This window comes from Callithrix jacchus, chromosome 5, assembly GCF_049354715.1.
Source record: "Callithrix jacchus isolate 240 chromosome 5, calJac240_pri, whole genome shotgun sequence".
Classification (NCBI taxonomy): domain Eukaryota; kingdom Metazoa; phylum Chordata; class Mammalia; order Primates; family Cebidae; genus Callithrix; species Callithrix jacchus.
In genome coordinates this window covers 119,653,707-119,667,607 of record NC_133506.1, presented here as the reverse complement: position 1 = coordinate 119,667,607, position 13,901 = coordinate 119,653,707, and the positions used below count along the sequence as shown (strand labels likewise).

General features: G+C 51.4%; 1 protein-coding gene across 1 annotated transcript; it reads left to right on the top strand.

Moving 5' to 3' along the window:
• The first annotated feature begins 36 nt into the window (after positions 1–36).
• On the top strand, positions 37–12,777 carry ARL5C (ARF like GTPase 5C). Its single transcript, XM_078375431.1, is given in 7 exon segments — positions 37–56; positions 216–252; positions 7,259–7,421; positions 8,493–8,553; positions 10,962–11,106; positions 11,863–11,946; positions 12,463–12,777. Coding segments are annotated over 7 exon segments (825 nt in total).
• Positions 12,778–13,901: the final 1,124 nt, after the last annotated feature.

Below are 13,901 nucleotides of genomic sequence, written 5' to 3'. Positions count from 1 at the left end.
TGGCCACATAGTCCTAGGCATCTGGGAGTTGCCGACATGCAGGGGGAATTGAAGGGGTGGGTGCAGGAAGAAGCTGTGCCCTGAGTCGCTGACTCAAAAGGAGAGATGATCCTTTGACTTTGGCCTTCTGATGGATTACGCCCAAGCCAGGAGCTGCTTGGGCAGTCCCTGCTCCGCACTGGCCCTGAACCCCTTACTTATCTCTCCACAAGCAGAGCCAGAGGCAGTGTGAAGCTCGGTGTTGCTCTGTGGGTGAGATCTAGACCCACAATATCTTAAATGCACATGCTTGTTTTTCTGCTCTTGTGGCCTCGCTGCACCCCAATACCTTGGGAGAGGGAGGGGCTGAGCTTCTGGCTCCACTAATGCCCACCTTGTCCCTGCTAACCAGCTTTGGGGGCAGAGAGGCAGACTACTTGTGGGAGCAGGTCAGAAAATCAGGGATTCTGCCAGTCCCAGACAAAGTCAGCAGGTGAGTGGACCCATCCCTGCCATCCCCAGCTGGCAGGATGTGGACTTCTGACAGTTACTGCAACCACCTGTGTCCTGCCTCACACAGTACCCTCAAACTATTTCCCCTCCCTCCTGGTTCTTGTTTTTTCTTTTTTTTTTTTTTGAGGCAGAGTTTCACTCTTGTCTCCCAGGCTGGAGTGCAATGGCATGATCTCAGCTCACTGCAACCTCCGCCTCCCGGGTTCCAGCGATTCTCTTGCTTCAGCTCCCTAAGTAGCTGCTGGGATTACAGGCATGTGTCACCATGCCCAGCAAAATTTTGTGTTTTTAGTAGAGAAGGGGTTTAACCATGTTGGCCAGGCTGGGCTTGAACTCCTGACCTCGGGTGATCTGCCAGCTTTGGCCTCCCAAAGTGCTGGGATTATAGGCGTGAGCCACCGCGCCCTCCCTGGTTCTTGTTTTTGCACTGATAGCTCTGGAGGACTAGAGTTCCTGAGTCCACCACCTGAGTTCTGAGGCCCAACATATGTGTGTGTGTGTGTGTGTGAGAGAGAGAGAGAGAGAGAGAGAGAGAGAGAGAGAGTGTGTGTGTGTGTGTGTGTGTGTGTGTGTGTAGGGCAACAGACATCCCCCAAGACCCTACAGATGAGGAGTTAGTGGATCGAAGAACTGGGCAGGCCCAGAGGTCAAGTGGTTGACCCCAGTTCCCGGGGAGCCAATGGCAATGTTGATGAGCACTCAGTCTCTGCCTTCCAGCATGGTGTATTTCCCGCTGCCTTCCTACGCAATCTTTCATTCCTGTGTTTCTTCCTTGAACAAACATTCATTGAGCACCTCCTATGTACCAGGCACAAGTCTAAGTAGGGGCCATACATGATTTCAGTACAGTATAATGTGCCGTCTGCTGTGGGAGCACTGGGCACTGTGGGAACCTGGGAGAGGGGTTAGTCCCATAACCTGGGGAGGTCAGCTGAGGCTTCCTGGTGGAGGGGAGGCTTAAGTAGAGTCGAGAAGCATGGTTAGCAGACAAGTGGGGGAAGTGTTCAAGGCAGGGAAAGCAGGAGACGTGCATGACATGTTCTTGGCGCCTCACCAGCAAAGTGTGCACTCAAGGTGGTGGCCAGAGAAGGGTTGGCAGGAGCAGGTCACAGTGGGCCTTGAGTCATGTTAAAGAGTTTGGGCTTTGTCCTGAAACTAGTGCGCAGAAATGGAAGGATTGTAAGCAACTGGCAAGACTGCATTGTTTGCAGTTTGGCACATAGATTGGAAGGCCTAGCTTGGAAACAGCTGTGATAATCCAGGTGCGAAAGGAGGGTTTGCCTTAGGCCACAGCAGTGGGACCAGAAGGGAGGCAAAGAGGCTAGAGACATCTAGCAGTCAGATGGCTGGGCGTGGTGGCTCAGGCCTGTCATCCCAGCACTTTAGGAGGCTGGGCTGACAGGACTGCTTGAGCCCAGGAGTTTGAGACTCGTTTATGTAACACGGTGAGACCCATGTTTCTACAAAAACTTTAAAAATTAGGCCGGGTGTGGTGGCTTATAATTGTAATCCCAGCACTTTGGGAGGCTGAGGTGGACAGATCAACTGAGGTCAGGAGTTTGAGACCAGTCTGACCAACATGGAAAAATCCCATCTTTTAAAAAAAAAATTCTAGGCCAGGTATGGTGGCTCACGCCTATAATCCCAGCACTTTGGGAGTCCGAGGCAGGTGAATCATGAGGTCAAGAGATCGAGACCACCTGGTTAACAAGGTGAAACCCCGTCTCTACTGAAAATACAAAAAAAAATTAGCTTGGCATGGTGGTGTGCACCTGTAGTCCCAGCTACTCGGGAGGCTGAGGCAGGAGAATTGCTTGAACCCAGAAGGCGGAGGTTGCGGTGAGCCGAGATCATGCCATTGCACTCCAGTCTGGGTAACAACAGCAAAACTCTGTCTCAAAAAAAAAAATTAGCTGGGTGTGTAGTCACAGCTACTCAGGAGGGTGAGGTGGGGAGGATCTCTTGAGCTCAGGAAGTCAAAGCTGCAGTGAGCTATGATTGCACCACTGCATTCCAGCCTGGGTGACAAAGCGAGACCCTGTCTCAATAAATTAAATAAATAAATATTAGAATCTTGAGCTCTTGGAGAGTAATTGGAGGTGGCTATTAAGAGAAAGGGAGGTGGCTGGGTGTGGTGGCTCCCAGCACTTTGGGAGGCCAAGGTAGGCAAATCACCTGAGGTCAGGAGTTCAAGACCAGCCTGGCCAACGTGTGGCAAAACCCTGTCTCTACTAAAAATACAAAAATTAGGCACAGTGGCACAGGCCTCCAGCTACTCTGGAGGCTGAGGCAGGAGAATCACTTAAACGCAGGAAGCAGAGTCTGTGGTGAGCTGAGATCGTGTCACTCTACTCCAGCCTAGGTGATGGAGCGAGACACTGTCTCCAAAAAAAAAGAGAAAGAGAGGTGACTGCTGCTGATGGTGGTCTTCCCAGCAAAAGAAGATGAAAAAAATCAAAGAATTTAGGGGCAGAAATGATCAGTCCATCTTTGGTCAAGGTGGGTTTGAGGTGCCTGTGGGACATTTGAGAAAAGAAGAGGAGGCCAGGCATGGTGGCTCATGCCTGTGATCCCAGAACTTTGGGAAGACCAGGTAGGCAGATCAATTGAGGTCGGGAATTCAAGATCAGACTGGGCAACATGGTGAAACCTCATCTCTAATAAAAGTACAAAAATTACCTGGGTGTGGTGGTGGGTACATGTAACCCTAACTACTCAAGAAGCTGAGGAGGCAGGAGAATTGCTTGAAGCTGGGAGGCGGAGGTTGCAGTGAACTGAGAATGCACCGCTGCACTCCAGTCTGAGTGACAGAGTGAGACTCTATCTCAAAAAAAAAAGAGCCGGGAGCGGTGGCTCAAGCCTGTAATCCCAGCACTTTGGGAGGCCGAGGCGGGTGGATCACAAGGTCAAGAGATCGAGACCATCCTGGTCAACATGGTGAAACCCCGTCTCTACTAAAAATACAAAAAATTAGCTGGGCATGGTGGTGCGTGCCTGTAATCCCAGCTACTCAGGAGGCTGAAGCAGGAGAATTGCCTGAACCCAGGAGGCGGAGGTTGCAGTGAGCTGAGATCGCGCCATTGCACTCCAGCCTGAGTAACAACAGCAAAACTCCGTCTCAAAAAAAAAAAAAAAAAAAGAGAGAGAGAAGAGGAAAAGACAGCTCGGTACATGGTCTGGAGCTCCACAGAGAGGTCTGGAGTGGAGTCTGATGTTCTGAATCAAGGTCGGGTATTAACTCCAGTTTACAAAGTTCAGAGCAGTTAAACTATTTGACAGCAGTTACACAGCCATGGGGCAAGGATTTGAACTCAGATATATGGATGCCAAGTTCTGTGGTGCCTTTGACCTCCAAGTTCAGTGCTAATTCCTTTACCCCAGGATGCATCAGCTTCTGCAAGGGTGGGGACTGGGGATTGGGAAGGAGGAAGCTGGGGTCTGAATGCGTTCTGTGTCCCATGTGCCTTCTGCTTGAAATTGGATTTGCAGGCCAGGCGTGGTGGCTCACACCTAGTACTCGCAGTACTTTGGGAGGCCTAGGTGGGTGGGTCACTTGAGGTCAGGAGTTTGAGACCAGCCTGGCCAACTTGAGGAAACCCCGTCTCTACTAAAAATACAAAAATTAGCCAGGCCTGGTGGCTGGCGCCTATAATCCCAGCTACTTGGGAGGCTGAGGCAGGGGACTAGCTTGAACCCGGGAGTTGGAGGTTGCAGTGAGCTGAGATCACACCACTGAACTCCAACCTGGGCAACAGAGTGAAACTCCATCTCATAAAACAAAAAAAAAGAAATTGCATTTGCTCAGAACTTGCAGGCAAGGCATTTCTAGCTGGCTTGGAGAGACTGCGAGATGGGGGCAGATTCTTGTATCTTGGTAACCAGAAGCTCTCAACTAACTCTGGCGACACCATCAGCAAGTTAGTGTTTGTCAATGAGGATTTCAACAACCATAGTCAGCTGAGAACTGGCAGGAACTGAGGGACTGGGGACCCCTCCTACCTGGGACCTTCGTTTCCTTCCCTGACTAGCTGCTTCTGTCTTTGCAGTGGATTCTGTTCCAGAATGAGCTGGTGTGGGAGAGGCCCAGGTCCCTGGTGTAGCCTAAAGTTTCCAGTGTTCTACAATAAAGTCAACTAGGCTGAGGCCACCATGGTCCAGAGACAAGGGGGTGTCCCAATTCAGTATCCTAGAAGAAAACTTTGTCTTAGCTCCAATAATCTCTTCTTCAGAGAAGGGTGCCTTGCTTCCCTACTAGATTAGGCCTTCTTATGCACTGTCTCTCAGAGGTTTTGTGCGTGTGTGTCTGTGTGCCTATGTGTATCTGTCTCTCCTTCTAGAACATAAGCACCATAGAAACCCAGACTGGGACTGGGAGCAGTGGCTCAGGCCTGTAATCCCAGCACTTCAGGAGGCCGAGGTAGGAGGATTGTTTGAGTCCAGGAGTTTGAGACCAATGGCGAAACCCATCTCTACAAGAAGAAGAAGAAGAAGAAGAAAAAAAACCACACATACAAAACACAAAACACAAAAATCAGCTGGGAGTGGTGGCTCGCACCTCGAGTCCCAGCTACTTGGGAAGCCGAGGTGGGAGGATTGCTTGAGCCTGGGAGGTTGAGGCTGCAGTGAGCTGTGATGCTGCCCTGGACTCCAGCCTGGACTACAGAGCGAGACTCTGCCTCAAAAACCAAAAAAAAGTGTAAAGACCTGGACTGGGTCTTTTTGTCATGTCACATGTTTCCTGGCTCATATTTGTCAAACTGATGATTAAATGAATGGACGCTTCCTAAGATCCAGATCCTGGGCCTCAAAGCGAAGGCAGATCTCCTCGTCTATTTTCTTATTTTCTCTTTTAATTATTTTATTATTATTTTTAATCAGGCAGCCTCCCAAGCCAGAGTATGCTCAGAGAAATCTGCTCTCCTTGTCTGTTTTCTGAATGTATTTCCGGCTTGCAGAGTGTCACTTTCAATTCTGCAAAGAGGAAGTGGGGAGGGCAGCATGCGCTCAGAGGTTCCTCCCCCCACCCACTACTCCTGGGAAACAGATGGTAAAATGCTTAAGACAAGGCTGCTTCCCTCAGCGCAGTTGGTGCCCCACTACCAGCCCCAGGTCTTAGCTCCTTGTCTCCAGAGGCTGAAATGCAATCAGCCCAGATGGACTCTGGCTGTCAACTCTATCCTTCTAACTCCGCACCAAGCTGGGTGGGATGCAAGTCTGTATTTACTGAGCTATTTTCCTTCTTTCTCTTGCAAACTTCCCAGGCTTCCTCAATCCTCTTAAACTTGTGTTCACCTTCCTTTTTTAATACTCTGAGTGCCATTTCTCAGGCTGTAGTTTAACTCATTCTGCCTTAGTCTGATAACAACACATTCCTCCTGTGTGCCGGGCTCTGGACCATGCAGGGAGGGGGTGGCACATGCTGGTGAACAAAATATCAACCCCACCCTAGGATGCACAGTTGATGGGAGGAAACAGATTTGCCTGTCTATAATCCCACTGTAGGGAGAAGCCCCATGTGGCTGGAGAACCAAGCCAGGGCTGGGGAAGCAGGTGACTTTTATGGAGGGGAGCTAAAGGGTCTCAGGCATTCTCCTTTCTGAGAAAGTGAAAGGCACTCAAGGAGGAAATGCAGCAGCAAAGGCACAGTCAGAAAGAGCTGGGCATGTGGGGGCAGGAAGCAATAGATGCAGATCTGGGAGACAAGCCTGCGAAGGCAGGTGGGGGCTGTTCATGGAGGGTCTTGAACGTCAGGTGGAGACTCATCTGAATCCAGTGAGCAATAGGGAGCCATTGAAGGTTTATGAGCTGATGGAGTTACAGACTCTGAGCTGTGCTTTAGGAAGGTTAATTAGGACCATGGGGGAGGATGCCCTGGGAAAGGAGAGGTAGAGGCAGGGAGACCAGTTAAAGAGTTGTTACTGGCCAGACGTGGTGGCTCATGCCTGTAATCTCAGCACTTTGAGAGGCCAAGGCGGGCAGATCATGAGGTCAGGAGTTTAAGACCACCCTGGGCAACATGGTGAAACCCTGTCTCTACTAAAAATACAAAAATTAGCTGGGTGTGGTGGCACGCACCTGTAGTCTCAGCTAATTGGGAGGCTGAGAGAGAATTGCTTGAATCTGGGAGGCAGGGGTTGCAGTGAGCCGAGAATGCACTACTGCACTCCAAACTGAATGACAGAGTGAGACTTCATCACTCACACACACAAAAATACAAAAATTAGCCTGGCATACAGGTGGGCACCTGTAATCCCAGCTACTCAGGAGGTGGAGGCAGGAGAATTGCTTGAACCCAGGAGGAGGAGGTTGCAGTGAGCCGAGATCCACCACTGCACTCCAGCCTGGGTGACAGAGCAAGACCCAATCTCCAAAAAAGTAAAAATAAAAAAGAGTTGTTACCTTCATAGAGGGCTGTTACCTTAGTGGAGGTTGTAGTAGGGCAGTGCAGTGGGGTGGAAGGATCCCTGTTAACCACCCCCAAAGCCAGAGGATGATTTGCCTTTTCGACTTCTCTTTTTGTTTTCTGTTTTTTTTCCCAGCTTAAGCAAAGAAAGAAATTCACAGAAACTCCCCCTTCGATTCCCTCCCTCCTCCTCGCCTCCTGGTTCTCTGTTGGTCCCTGTACTCCTCTGCCAGGTATCTGGGGCCTCTCTGCAGGGTCTCCAGCTGGAGGATCTCTCTTCATGCTCCCCAATTTTGGGGGTCAGGAAGCTGTGCCTGAGCAGCGGATTTGTCAGTGAATTGCGGGAGCACTGATTTATTCTAGAAGTTGCCCAGCACCAAAGGGAGACCCTGCCCTTCCCCAGGGGAACGCACTTTGAGAAAGCCCGCAAGACCCACGCTAGTGAACCGAGTGAAGATCCGTGGAGGGTTGGAATATTCTCCCAGCTCAGAGAGGATTGGTGAGCCCCGTCTGTCCTATACAGCTGGTAGGTACAGAAAGTGGGTCGCCTGGGGTTTTTCTTGTCTAGTGCCCTAGACATGGCACTCAGAGGAGGGAGAGCTGGGATCCGGTTCCGGGCGCAGTGCTGTCTCCCCCATTTGCGGTGGTGGAGCAGTTCAGCGGGAGAATCCTGGAGTTTTCGAAGGGCGTAGGGAGAGCTGGAGGCTGGAAACCCCCCTTATTCCTTGGACCTCTCGGACCCTGGACAGGTAGCTCATAGTCACTGGGATGTCTATAGCGCTCGCGAAGGGCCAGCGTCTCAGAGGGTTCCCAGGTCTGGTGGTGACGCGTGGGGCTTCCCCAGCTTCATAGGCGAAGCATGCCAGACTCTCCCTGGGGGCGGGGTGCGGGGTGCGGGGTGCGGAGCTCCGAGCACCAGGGCCGACCCGGCTCCCGAGGCCGCTGAGTCCTCCTGTACCTGCCCGGCCCGGGAAGTGCCGAGACAGCTGATAGCCAAGTTAATGAGCATCTTTGGGAACCGGGGTACGGTACGCACCGAACATCCAAGCAAGCGCTTTGATCTCGCTCTCTTCTGGGCCTCCTCTGATCTGGGGTCGGACACATGGAGGACCTCGGGCTCCAATAGTCGTGTGTGGGCGCTCCTTGCCTGCCCGGCGGTCTCCTCTGCCCCCGTCCCCGCCTGCTCCTCCTGGGTCCCCGGGCTTCGGTGCGCCCCAGGACGCAGGGCTAGGCGAGCCTCCTTCCTTCCCGCTAAACGGCACCAGAGGCTGGGATAGGGAGCCGCTGCGGGTTTCCTGAGATTGTGACTTCACGTTCGGCTCTTTCTCCAGACACTGCCTCTTGGCAAGCCCAGAGGCGCCCTGGACCTTTCAGACACTTTTCTAGAATGTGAAGGGAGGTGGGGGCTCAGCTGTTTTTTCCACGGTCCCAGAGTGGCGCAGGCGTCCGGGCTGGGTGGGAAGCAGACGCGGTACGGTGGCCAGAGGTCTCCAGCCTGCGGGGGGCGCTCTCTCCTTCCTGGGAGGTCTGGTGGGGGCACACAGTCCCTTGGTCATCAGGTTTGGCCCTGACGCTGCCCTTCCTCTGATGCTTCCAGAACACAAGGTTATCATCGTGGGACTGGACAACGCAGGAAAGACCACCATTCGCTACCAGTTGTAAGGGACTCTCGGGCGGCGAGGGTAGAGGGCTGGGCCTCCCACCAGACTGACAGGCATGGGGACTAATCACTGGAGCTCTTCTCAGGGCTCCCGGGCTCCTCTGTAGTCCGGAGGAGTGACTTCGGGAAAGCTGCTTGGATCTTCCTAACACTGCGGCTTCTCGGTCTGGCTTTAAAATCCTGCACGGTACGGGCAACCGTAGCTCCGACTGCTTTGCTCCATCTTCTCGGGAACGCTGCCAAACTCAGCTCCAGGCCTGCCAAGTGTCCCAACCTGCCTCTCTGCACTTTGCTCCCTCTAGCGTCAGGTTCCTCCTTTCTCACCCCTGCCCCCTCTGCCTGTTAACTTTCTTCCCCTTCTTCAAACCCAAAGGCTCATGAGGCCTGGTAGCTCCTGGTCTAGCAAGCCTGGCACATGTGGGTGGTGCTGAGTAAATGCCGATCGCAGCTTTCCCCGATATTCGCCCTCTGGATGGTGGTACCGCTCCCATTTTAGATTCTCCAAAGTACTTTACTTAGGACAAGCTTTTTCATGAAAAAGGAATACAGGCAAATGATTTTAAAAATATATAAAGGAAAATTTCGAACAATGGAGGATTATACAGTGAAAAGTAAGTTTCCTTCTGCACTCTAGCCCCTAGTTTTCCTCCTATTGTAACTTTGCAGTAACTTTTCAGAATTTTTTTTTTTTTTTTTTTTTGAGACGGAGTTTCGCTCTTGTTACCCAGGCTGGAGTTCAATGGCGCGATCTCGGCTCACCGCAACCTCTGCCTCCTGGGTTCAAGCAATTCTCCTGTCTCAACCTCCTGAGTAGCTGGGATTACAGGCATGCTAATGCCCAGCTAATTTTTTGTATTTTTAGTAGGGACGGGGTTTCACCATGTTGACCAGGATGGTCTCGATCTCTTGACCTTGTGATCCACCCGCCTCGGCCTCCCAAAGTGCTGGGATTACAGGCTTGAGCCACCGAGCCTGGCCCAGAATCATTATTTGCATATAAAAGCATGTGTATGTTTTCTATGTCACTAAACAAAGCATCTCTCTGATGTCCCTCACTGTGTCTGTTTCATTTTTCTAAACTCTTGCTTTTCAAAGCGTGGTCTGCAGACCAGTCACATAGGCATCATCTGAAAGCTTATTAGAAATGCAAAACTGTGGTCTGGCGAGGTGGGTCATGCCTGTAATCCCAGCACTTTGGGAGGCTGAGGCAGGTGGATCACCTGAGGTCAAGAGTTCGAGACCAGTCTGGCCAATATGGTGAAACCTCATCTCTACTAAAAATACAAAAAAAAAAAAAAAAAAAAGGCCTGGTGCAGTGGCTCATGCCTGTAATCCCAGCTAATCAGGAGGCTGAGGAATGAGAATTGCTTGAACCCAGGAGGTGGATGGTTGCTGTGAGCAGATATTGTACCACCTGCATTCCAGCCTACGTGACAGGAGTGAGATTCCATCTTAAAAAATAAGTAAATAAAAATAATTAGCTGGGCATGGTGGCAGACGCCTGTAGTCCCAGCTACTGGTGGAGAGGTTGAGGCAGGAGAATCACTTGAACCTAGGAGGCGGAGGTTGCAGTGAGCCGAGATGGCGCCACTGCACTCCAGCCTGGGTGACAGAGGGAGACTCCATCTTAAAATGCAAAAACGGCCAGGCATGGTGGTTTATGCCTGTAATCTCAGTACTTTGGGAGACCAAGACAGGAGGATCACTAGAGGTCAGGAGTTTGAGACTAGCCCATGAAATGGGGTTTCCAACATGGCGAAACCCCATTTCTACAAAAATTAGCCATGTGTGGGGGGCATGCGCCTATAATCCCAACCACTTGAGACGCTGAGGCAGAAGAATTACTTCAACCTGGGAGGTGTGATGGTGCCTACACTCCAGCCTGGGCGACAGCGTGAAACTGTCTCAAAAAGAAAGAAATGCAAAACCCTAGGCCCCAGCCCAGACTCTGGCCAGACCCTGCGTTTTAACAAAACTCTCAGGTGATTTAACTGCGTATTAAAGTTTAAGGAGGCTGGATTCTGTGGCTCATGCCTGTAATCCCAGCACTTTGGGAGGCCAAGGCAGGAGGATCTCTTGGCAGGAGCCCAAGGCCAGGAGTTCAAGATTAGCCTGGGCAGCATAGTGAGACCCCATTTCTATAAAAAGAAAAAAAAGATATAAAGTTTGAGGAGACTGCTGCAAGATGTTTCCCCTCTCTGGGGTCCCAGCCAGGGCAGGGCTTGGTCTCCCTCCTGTCTTCATTCCTCAGGGCCCAGCACAGGGTCTGGCCCCCAGCAGGTGCTCAGTGAACCTGGGTGGACTTGTTCTGAGTTCGATTCAGACTGCTTTGGGAGTAGAGCATTTGGGGGCCAGAGATGGGCATAGGCTGGACTGAGCTCTTGGTGCCCTCTCCTACCTCCCCAGCCTGACCAATGAAGTGGTCCATACGTGTTCCACCATCAGCAGCAATGTGGAGATCATTCCACGGAAGACCCACTTCCTCATGTAGGACCTAGTGGGGCAGGAGGCTCTGCACTCCACCTGGATCACATATTACTCCAACACCAAGGTGAGGAGGGCACCAGGCTGGAGGGTCTCCAAGGCAGCTGTGTGACATCAGTCACATAACCTCTCTGAGCCTTGGTTCCTCAATTTGTGAGATAGAGATTATAATGATTGGCAGGGCATGGTGGCTCACGCTTGTAATCCCAGCACTTTAGGAAGCTGAGGTGGGTGGATCACCTGAGGTCAGGAGTTCAAGACCAGCCTGGTCAACATGGGGAAACCCCGTCTCTACTAAAAATACAAAAATTAGCCAGGTGTGGTGGCTCACGCCTGTAATCCCAGCTACTTGGGAGGCTGAGGGAGGAAAATCATTTGAACTAGGGAGGCGGAGGTTGCAGTGAGCTGAGATCACACCACCACACTCCAGCCTGGGCGACAGAGTGAGACTTTGTCTCAAAAAACAAAACAAAACAAAAAGCAAAAAACCAAACCAAACAAAAATTAGCTGGATGTGGTGGCATGTGCCTGTAATCCTAGCTACTTGGGAGGCTGAGGTGGGAGAACTGCTTGAACCAGGGAGGCGGAAGTTGCAGTGAGCCGAGATCGCGCTACTGTGCTCCAGCCTGAGTGACAGAGTGAGACTCTGTCTCAAAAAAGAAAGAAAAAAAGACAATTATAATGGAAGCAGGGTGGTGAGATTTTGAGCCTGCATGGTTTCTTTTATCTGGAGCTGGTGCAGAGACCAGTGGGGAAACATAGTGGGCAGAAACATGTTTACCAAAGAGAAAGCCCACCTCTTACACTACCCTCTGCTGTCCAGTTCAGCATCTTTGTGATTGAAAACATGGACCAGAATTGGCTGCTGACTGCCCCGGAGGAGTTATATAAAATGCTGGCCCATAAGGTAAGCCCTCTGCAGTTGGGATCCCAATGGTACTACCTGTGTGCCCTCAGGCTGGTCACTTAGCCTCTCTGAGATTCATTACTGATGTCCCAGGTTTTGAGAGCTTCTACACCAGCAGCATGGGCAGGGCTGGTTTATGCCTGACAAAGGGCATCAGTGCCCTCAGTGCAATTGACTACAGAAGCCAGAGGTGCTGGTTCAAGTTCTAATCCCATCTTTCATTCATTGTGGGACTTCGGACAAGTGACTTCCCCTCTCTGATCCTCAGTTTCCCCAAGTGAGAAACTGAGGGGGATCAATTCCCATCTATGGGATTGTCATAAAGAGGCTTTCCATGAACTGCTGGTGTCATTTGATGTGGTTGCTACCACTTTGGCAGGGCTCCCCATCTCTGCCCCATCTCGGCATGGGCCTCTCTTGCTAGGATAGCTGGAGAGGGAGCAAGAGAGGACCTGTGAGGCAGTAGGAAAGCTGGGCCCTAGCAGGCTACCTGGGGCTGGGCCCCTCTGTCCACAGGCTTCTGCGGGATGCTTCTATCCTGATCTTTGCCAACAAGCAGGACGTGAAGGACTCCGTGAGCCTGGTGAAGATCTCCCAGTTCCTTACTCTCAGCACCATCAAAGATCACTCGTGGTATATACAAGGCTGCTGTGCCCTCACTGGGGCAGGGTTAGTGGCTGCCCCACCAGGACCTCCAGGGCCTGGCTGAGCCAATGGATGACTGACCATCAAAATCTTCCTCCTGTCTCTCTCCTGTCAGAATCTGGCTCACAGTTAGCTCCTGGGCCAAGCCAACTGAGCATCTCCCTGCAGTTGAGACGTTGTGGGTAAGCCACGAGCAGACAGCATCCCGGCTTGCAGGGGCTTGTTCTAGTGGAGAGAGAGATAACACTCCACCTAAACGCAATACATACACACACAGACACACACACACACACACACACACACACATATATTTTTTGAGACAAAGTGTTACTCTTGTCACCCAGGCTGGAGTGCAATGGCATGATCTCGGCTCACTGCAACCTCTACCTCCCACATTCAAGCGATTCTCCTGCCTCAGCCTCCCAAGAAGCTGGAATTACAGGCACCTGCCACCATGTCCAGCTAATTTTTATACTTTTAGTAGAGGTGGGGTTTCACCTTTTTGGCCAGGCTGGTCTCGAACTCCTGACCACAGGTAATCCAGCAGCCTCAGCCTCTCAAACTGTTGGGATTACAGGCATGAGCCACCATGCCTGGCTGCAATAATCTTAGGTTCTGAGAAGTGATGTGAAGAATCCCACTGGATACCAGTAATAGAGGGGAGAGGGATAGGTCTGATTTAGTTCTGGTAGTCAGGGCTGGCCTCTCCTAAGAGGTGACTTTTGAGCTGAGACCTGAATGAAGAGATGGAGACAGCCATGGGGAGACCTGGGGAACAAGCCTTCCAGGCAGAAATCATTGACTTGCTCTGACCTTCAACTTCTTGTCTGTAAGGAGGAGGATCATTATACCTCCCAGAGTTTCTGTAGAGTAAATGACACAATTCAGTCCACAAATCTTTCTGGAGGTGCTCTCCTTTGTGCCAGGTACTGTTCTAGGCACTGGAGAAACAGCAGTGAGCAGAACAGACAAAAAATCCCTGCCCTCATGGAGCTTACTTTCCAGTAGTGGAGGCAGATGATAAACAAGAAAAATTATAATCAGTTAGAAAATGATGGCCAGGCATGGCAGCTCACACCTGTAATCCCAGCACTTTGGGAAGCAGAGGTGGGTGGATGACCTGAGGTCGGGAGTTTGAGCCCAGCCTGACCAACAGGGAGAAATCCCATCTCTACTAAAAATACAAAAATTAGCTGGGCATGGTGGTGCATGCTTGTAATCCCAGCTACTTGGGACGTGGAGACAGGAGAATCGCTTGAACCCTGGAGGTGGAGGTTGCGGTGAGCCGAGATTGCACCATTGCACTCCAT